Source organism: Diplotaxodon limnothrissa, linkage group LG3, assembly GCF_057381915.1.
Source record: "Diplotaxodon limnothrissa isolate DT_005_m linkage group LG3, D_limnothrissa_male_GT1.1, whole genome shotgun sequence".
NCBI lineage: Eukaryota > Metazoa > Chordata > Actinopteri > Cichliformes > Cichlidae > Diplotaxodon > Diplotaxodon limnothrissa.
In genome coordinates, this window is record NC_140598.1 from 21,871,154 (window position 1) to 21,879,068 (window position 7,915).

At 40.3% G+C, this 7,915-nt stretch overlaps 1 protein-coding gene across 1 annotated transcript; it reads right to left on the reverse strand.

Moving 5' to 3' along the window:
* Positions 1-5,742: 5,742 nt before the first annotated feature.
* LOC146634923 (nuclear factor 7, ovary-like) lies at positions 5,743-6,644 on the reverse strand. The gene is made up of 3 exons (XM_085349994.1): positions 6,576-6,644; positions 6,200-6,465; positions 5,743-6,097 (listed from the first exon to the last, which is right to left on the reverse strand). The coding sequence occupies exons 1-3, from the start codon at positions 6,642-6,644 to the stop codon at positions 5,743-5,745; spliced, it is 690 nt and encodes a 229-aa protein (XP_085206120.1).
* Positions 6,645-7,915: the final 1,271 nt, after the last annotated feature.

A 7,915-nucleotide genomic window follows, 5' to 3' on the forward strand; every position in this document is an offset into this window, starting at 1 on the left:
TTCAGAAAGCAGGGATGGATCTCTGTTAAAGGTGCGGCTGGCACATCTCCATTTGAAGGCTGAAGAGAAGGCCCAGAACAGGCGGCTGAGCTAGAGCTCGAAACCAGAAGGCTGGAGATAGAGGCAGACAAAGCTGTAAGGCTGTGAAAGCTTGAGCTGGAGTCTCAGCCACAAGCCTCATCTGCCTCTGCTGAAAATCTCAGTTCCACCTCATCGTCTGCTTCTGCTTTCGATAACAATAATTGCATTTCTTTAGTGCCTGCTTTTAGTGAAGCTGAAGCTGAAACATACTTTGCAGCATGTGAACGTATTGCTGGAAAAAGGGGACCCTCTTTGATAAGTGGTGCATTGCCTTAAAAGCAAGGACTATGATGCCCTGCGTGAGTCTGTAATGTGTTTTGTTGGTGTACATACACTGATACATACTTGGTGAATGTTGAGAGCTATAAAAGCAGAAAAAAGAGGAACCAGATTTGGTACTTTTGCAACAGTTAATAAAAAAATAATAATACTAATATTAATAATAATCTTATGCTTTTGTCATTTTATGCATAACCTACACAAAAATATTACACATTATAACATTATGGACACAAAGTAAGAACAACCTGTTGAAGAGTAATACCAGATAAATAATAAAATCAAATAATAAAATCAAATTCATCTTCATACTGTTTTTCTTTTCCTTCTTTTTTTTTTTTTTTTTAGCTCTTTCTAATTATAGGGACCAAAATTTTTAAATAGAATTTGTTTGTTGAGCATTTAAGAATATATAATAGATATTTATACAGTGTTGAGAGGAAATTATTTGAAGTGCCTCAGTTCTATGCTTTATATTAACTAAAATGCCATATAACCATATAGTGTAGTATTAAGTGGACACGGCCCTGAAAAATAAAGGTATTAGACTACGTGTCCTTGGGGGGCAGAATGCTGTAGGCTCTTGCCCACGCTTGCCCGGGAAAAAGTAGATAACAGGGGAGCATCTTCGAGTAGAAAGTTACTGAGACACTGTTGTTTAGACTGGAGAGAGCTTCTGTAATAAAACTGTTGGGGGTCCACCACCATTTTGAGATGCACTGCAACGGGTCATGCAGGACGCATCTCCCTCCTAGAAGTAATTGTGTAAGAGAATAAAGTGTGAAATGGTCCACTGAGCAGTGTTTTGTCTTCTATCAGATTGAGGAATCAAAAGAACTCGGTGAAGTGTTGATATTTAACAACAATAATACATTGTACGTATATATATGTTTCCAGAACCACAAAGTGATAGAAGAAATCAAATAAAGAAGTTTTATTGGTCGTTATGTAAAAAATAAATAAATAAAATGTAAAAGTGAATATAATAAAATAAAGAACTCGTTAAGTAAAGATTTTCAAGAATATAATAAAATATGTAACTAATAAAATAATTAACAAAAAGTAAAATAATATTAAGAATACATGCTATTTATGAACAGTTAAGACCTTGAAAAACTTCAACTTGAATACATAAAATTATATACTTGTACTCCTTCCTCCCATACGGAAGGGGATTAGGGCCACCGTAAAAAAAAAGAAAAGAAAAGTGGACACGTCTGTTTTCTTCTTTTCCAGAATTCTGACTTTTTTTCTCAAAATTCTGAAAACGCCGCACACGCTTCCTCGCTACGATCCGCTCTCCTCTGGGAGTTCAGAAAGCAGGGATGGATCTCTGTTAAAGGTGCGGCTGGCACGTCTCCATTTGAAGGCTGAAGAGAAGGCCCAGAACAGGCGGCTGAGCTAGAGCTCGAAACCAGAAGGCTGGAGATAGAGGCAGACAAAGCTGTAAGGCTGTGAAGGCTTGAGCTGGAGTCTCAGCCACAAGCCTCATCTGCCTCTGCTGAAAATCTCAGTTCCACCTCATCGTCTGCTTCTGCTTTCGATAACAATAATTGCATTTCTTTAGTGCCTGCTTTTAGTGAAGCTGAAGTTGATACATACTTTGCAGCATGTGAACATATTGCTTGCGTATTGCAGTGACCTAGCGAGCCTGTCTAAATATGCGTACTTGTGCGTAGTTGCGTTCTAAAAAATGACTCTTTCTGGGTCACAAAATAAACGTTTACTTTTTTTCAGGCGAGAATGTAGCTGTGTAAACTTCAAATGTCTGCTCAATTTAACAAGACATCACATATTTCTAAAAATGCTCCCACGTTTTCGGAGGCCTCTGTTACCCACCAGCTCGATAGCTAGCCAGGGTTTCAACGCTCACTAGAGCCGGCGAGAACAGCAAACTCCCAGCACACTGTTTTCAACCCCCCCACAATCTTTCGCTACTCAGGTTAAACACGATATATAAGTCACTTAGATCACTTCCAAATGTTAATGTTTGGTTTATTTTAGTGTTTTATGTGTTCCTGAGTAAATTGGTTTGGGCCAGATTAAAGTTAAGCTTCATAACATAATAATCACAGTTAAATTAAGAGGGGATGGCAGTAAAAACTCTGGTGTTTCCAGAACCACAAAGTGATAGAAGAAATCAAATAAAGGCCTTTTTTTGGTCGTTATGTGAAAAATAAATAAATAAAATGTAAAAAGTGAATACAATAAAATAAAGAACTCATCAAGTAAAGTTTTTCAAGAATATAATAAAATATGTAACTGATAAAATAGTTAATAAAAAGTAACGTTATATTACAAATACATGCTATTAATGAACAGTTAAGACCTTGAAAAACTTAAATACATAAAATGATATACTTGTACTCCTCGAAACCAGAAGGCTGGAGATAGAGGCAGACAAAGCTTGAGCTGGAGTCGCAGCCTTATCTGCCTCTGCTGAAAATCCCGGTTCCACCTCATCGTCTGCTTCTGCTTTCACTATCACTAATTACCTGCTTTTAGAGAAGCTGAGGTTGATACATACTTTGCAGCATTTGAATGTATTGCTGGAAAATGTCAGATTCTCAGCAAGCCAAAGGGGTTGGTTTTGTAAAAGCTGAAGCCCGTAATGAGGTCCATGGTTGTGGTGGTAAGGTGCCAGACCCCTGTTTATATATATAACTTTTTCTGCTCTGATTTTATGTTTTTTGTCTGATTTTAGATCAATTGTGTTTATACAGTATGTCAAAATGAAAACATAACTGTAACTTCAGACACGTGAGGTTGTGCTGAAAAGGATGACACCGAATAAGGCAAAATAAATATTTTTTAAAGGTAAAATGTGGAGGGAAAAACAAAAGTAGTTAAAATGGCCAATTATACCCTGGACCCCAGAGGGTTAAACGTTTTTTAAAGTAACGCAATAGTTGCTTTTCGAGTAATTAATTACTTTTAGAATATTGTAACTCAGTTACTAACTCAGTTACTTTTTTTGAAGAAGTAACTAGTAACTATAATTAATTACTTTTTCAAAGTAACTTGCCCAATACTGGCGGTTACCCATGCACAAGCAAATAAAGGTGCTGACATTACCCTCTCTGATTCTTTGTTGATATCTTAGTATGAAGTGTGATGTTTCACAATTTTGTCGTAGTCGTCATGTGTGCCAGATTGCGGGTAAGCCTAACCAGATCATACCCCATGCCGCCTTGTGTCCCATTCCTGTAGTGGATCACCCATTTGACCGTGTCATAGTAGACTGTGTGGGTCCACTATCAAGAACAAAATCAGGAAAGCAATGTCATCTCACAATCATGTGTGCAGCTACCCGTTTCCCTGAGGCTGTCCCATTACATAAGAAAATCACTTGCCCAAGGTCATATAGACTGACCAGGGTTCAAACTTTCAGTCTATGTTATCTAAACAAGTTGCTAGCACTTGTGGAGATCAGGGAAATTATTTTGCTGCTATTGTCCAGATTAATAATATAATCTACAGCATTGATATTGCATTCAGATGTTTAAACAGTGTGTGTCTTTCAGAAAGACTAAGTTGCAGGCTGACAGGAAATTGCAGGTTTGCAGAGTGTGCCCTTTGCAGAAGTGAAACCTAGGTGTTAAACATGTTGTGTCCTCTGCTTATCATCCTGAATTGCAAGGTCCAATAGAGCGGCGGCATCAGACTTTAAAGATGCTACGTAAGTACTGCCTAAAAGTTGAAAGAAGTTGGGATAAGGGAGTCCCATTTGTGTTATTTGCTGCCCGTGATGTTGTTCAGGAATCACTGGGGTTTAGTCCTTCTGAAACAGTATTTGGCCATACGCCACGCCGTGGTACGTGAGTACTGCCTAAAAGCTGAGAGAAGTTGGGATGAGGGACCACGCCGACCCCTCAAAGTTCTGAATGAGACACTTTTGATTCAGGAGGGGAGTTCCAAAACAAAAGTAAGGAGGTATGTGAAAAACTTCCTTGAGCATTTGAGTTAAGCCAAAGCTCTGGCTAAGCAGCACCTTGCTGTTTCCCAGGAAAAAATGAAATGCCAGTATGATAAGGCTTTTGTTAAAAGAACCTTTCAGGTGGCATGTGGATAGGTTGACGCGACCCTTCAAACATGAAGTTGATGCCGGTGCTGTCGGGGTTGGGGCAGTGCTGTTGCAAGACTTGCAGGGTTTAGACCGCCCCGTTTGTTATTATTCCTGCAAGTTTAATAAAAAACAGGTAAACTACTCCACAAAAAGGAGACCCTGCCTTTGTTCTTGGGGTGCAGCATGTCACTTGTTCTGTACACTCATCACAACCCACTCATATTCCTTGCTCGCATGTTTAATCACAACCAGCATTTCGTGCGCTGGGCTGTGTTATTGCAGGAATACAATTTAAGTATTCATCATAAAAATGGTTCTGAAAATGTTTTAGCTGATAGTCTGTCCCGATTGTAAACTTGTTTTGAGCTGTTTTTTTGTTACACTCTGTGGGGTCTGCTTCCATGATCTAATCTCTGTAATAAAATATTATGATTAACAAAAAGTCTAAAGTCATCATTGGTGGAGTGGACCTCAATGTTTCCTCTGCCATGTTTCACTGTGGGTCTGGTCCATTGTGGTATCTGCGGTTGTTGAATTTATCCTTCTATTATCTACACTGATGATACTGATCAATAAACAATGTCATCAGAAAATTCTTTAGTTTTTTTTTTCTCCAGTTTTTAGTGGTTTGGGTTTGTTTGGTTTTTTTTTTTAGGTTTTTCATAACAGTTAAGATTTCAATTCAATTTTATTCATATAGTGCCAAATCACAACAACAGTTGCCCCAAGGCACTTTATGTTGTAAAGTAGATCCTAATACAGAGAGAAACCCAACCATCATAGGATTCCCTGTGAGCAAGTACTTTGGCGACAGTGGGAAGGAAAAACTCCCTTTTAACAGGAAGAAACCTCCAGCAGAACCAGGCTCAGGGAGGGGCAGGGCCATCTGCTGCGACCGGTCTGGGAAATAGTTGTAAATGAAAGAGACAGAATCATTCAATCATTTCAGCTTCATTAGAATGAACAGAAATTTAGCAAATACAGAATATCATAGATTAAATAAAACATTTGATATATGTACATAAACATGAACCACATTTAATGACTGAAGGCATTATAAATATAATTATCCTAAATGGCACTGCTAAGACAATACTGACACCTTCACTAGTAGTATCTTCACTTTATTCATAGTGTTAATGTATGGAAACATCCTGTGAGTGAAAGTGTGTGTGAAGGTGTGTGTGTGTGTGTTAGTATCAGGATCAGAGAACGACAGCTTTCTTCTGTTCCAGTCCAGATTCACTCTGATCCTCTGGAGCTTCTTCTTTATTAGGAGAGCAGTGTCTGGAGCTGATGATAAACATGCTGAGTATTTACCAAAACTTAAAGCCCTCAGAGCCCAGGACAGAGCAGGAACACTCAATCCTCTCTGGATTATCAGGAAGCTGCTGCTTCTCTCCTCCTCTCACACTGGTCAGATCTTCAGACAGGATGAGGTTTGGATGAGCAGTGTTTGGGTCCAGAATGAGAGGAGTGTAGGAGACCACGTCCTTCATGTTGTTCCAGATGTTGAAGGTCAGGTTGCCCAGGTGTTTGGCCTGGTCTATCAGAGCTCCTGAGGGCAGCTGTGGATCATCCAGCAGGGGGCAGCGCTGGACTCTTTCCACTGCAGCCTTGTAGTTGTGCAGGAATGAGACGTCTTCAGCTCTCAGCTCCTCCTCTGTGGCTCTGACTGTGTCTCAAAGAGCTGCTATCTCTCTGCTCAGAGCCTCCATCTTCTCCTTCATCATCCCACTCTTCTGCTCCTCTTCCTCCCTCAGTGCAGCCAGCCTGGCCTCCTCTTCCTCTGCTAGAAACTGGTGAAGCTTCTTAAACTGCTCCTTAATCTGCCTCTCTGTGTGTCGGGCCTGGACCTTAATGTGTTCTGCTGTTTGATCAAACTTCACTTGAACTTCTTCACAAACCTTTAACTTCTTCTTTAAGGGCTCCAGAGTTTCCTGAAGTTCCTTCTTGTGTTGTTGTGCAGCTTCATCGATGGGTCTGAATCTGTGATTGGTGTGTTTTTCTGAGCCACAGCAGACGACACACACTGGCTGCTGATGGTCCAGGAAGCTGATGGTCTACTACCACTTAAGGTGGTAGAGTTTGTATGCCCCTGTTGTCTGGGAGCTGGACTAAGCAGAGCAATTGACCCTTGTAATATCACCCAGCATATTGGTTTCAGAACCAATCTCCTGGGTCTGGTCTGGATTGTGTCTTTATCCAGAATGCCCATGGTGAGAGGTTCAGAGTGAGGGATACTAGAGTTATCCTGAAAGAGAAAGGTAAAGCCTTTTTATTTTTGCTTTTCCACAAAAAATCAATCCTGAAATCAAGACTTTTTTGGGGGTGGGGGGGTGCTTTGCACCCAAACAGACAGACAGACATCACGTTCGTAATAGTAAGTTTTAATTTCCCATCACAATCAAGACGAACAGGATGATTTGAAAGATTCACCCACTTAGGGTGGTGGAGTTTATATGCCCCTGATGATCAGGGTCTCATAATTCTATGCCTGCTTTGTACTGAAGTCTATAATCAGCCTCCTTAGTCTTGCTGATGTTTAGGAGGAGGTTGTTTTTCTGGCACCATTTCTCCAGGTTTCTAATCTCTTCTGATGTTGTTAGAGATCAGGCCACAATAACAGTGTCGTCAGCAAACTTGACAATGGAGGTGGTATCTGATTGGTTACACAGTCATAAGTGTACAGTGAGTGCAGCAGGGGGCTTTAAACACAGCCCTGAGGCACTCCAGTGCTGAGTGAGATGTAAGGAGACATGTTTTTTTTTCACCCTCCCTGACTGGAGTCTGTCTGTGAGGAAGTTGAGGATCCACTGACACAGTGAATGAGTCAATGAGACCTAAAACCTTCAACCTGGTGAAAAGCTTTGAGGGAATTATTGTGTTAAATGCTGAACTGTAGTCCATGGACAGCATCCAAGCATAATTCCCTCTGCCAGTGTCCAGGTGACTCAGGGATGTGTGGAGCATCGTCTGAGAAACGATCAGTCAGCTGTATGTTGCTGAAGGAAAAAATACTGGTCTAGACCTAATATCTATTATTTTCAAGATGTCTAAAGACACACTCCCACCTCTGTCACACTGCAGGGAAACAAAACAACCTTTTTGAATTAAGAACTTTATGGTCAAAGTTCTCAAATGGCTTTTAGCTTGATTCACATCCGGTGACTGAGGAGTAGTAGGTCTAAGTGCATTAAGATGAAGTCAGTGGCTTTCAGGTCACGATAACAGCTCATGCAGAAGACTGTGCTGTTGGTCTTTACCCACCTGTCACAAGTTTTATCAGTGCACATACTCTCAAATATTCTGGGTGGATGTTGGATGCTATAAAAGGAGGAAGAAAATTGAGTTTCTGGATTAAAATGTTTTCATATTATTTACAAAGTGACAGTGACAGTCACAAGGAGAGAGAAAAAAAGTCCATAAGAAGAAATCATCAGACTTGCACAGACTACACCAAAAACAAGATTTAACAAGAACTGCACC

Coding starts and splice junctions, on each gene's coding strand:
- LOC146634923 (XM_085349994.1), bottom strand. CDS start 6,644: ATGGGCATTCTGGATAAAGACACAATCCAGACCAGACCCAGGAGATTG. Junction 6,466..6,575: donor TTCTGAAACCAATATGCTGG/GTGATATTACAA, acceptor CTGGACCATCAG/CAGCCAGTGTGTGTCGTCTG. Junction 6,098..6,199: donor GCAGAGGAAGAGGAGGCCAG/GCTGGCTGCACT, acceptor AGACACAGTCAG/AGCCACAGAGGAGGAGCTGA.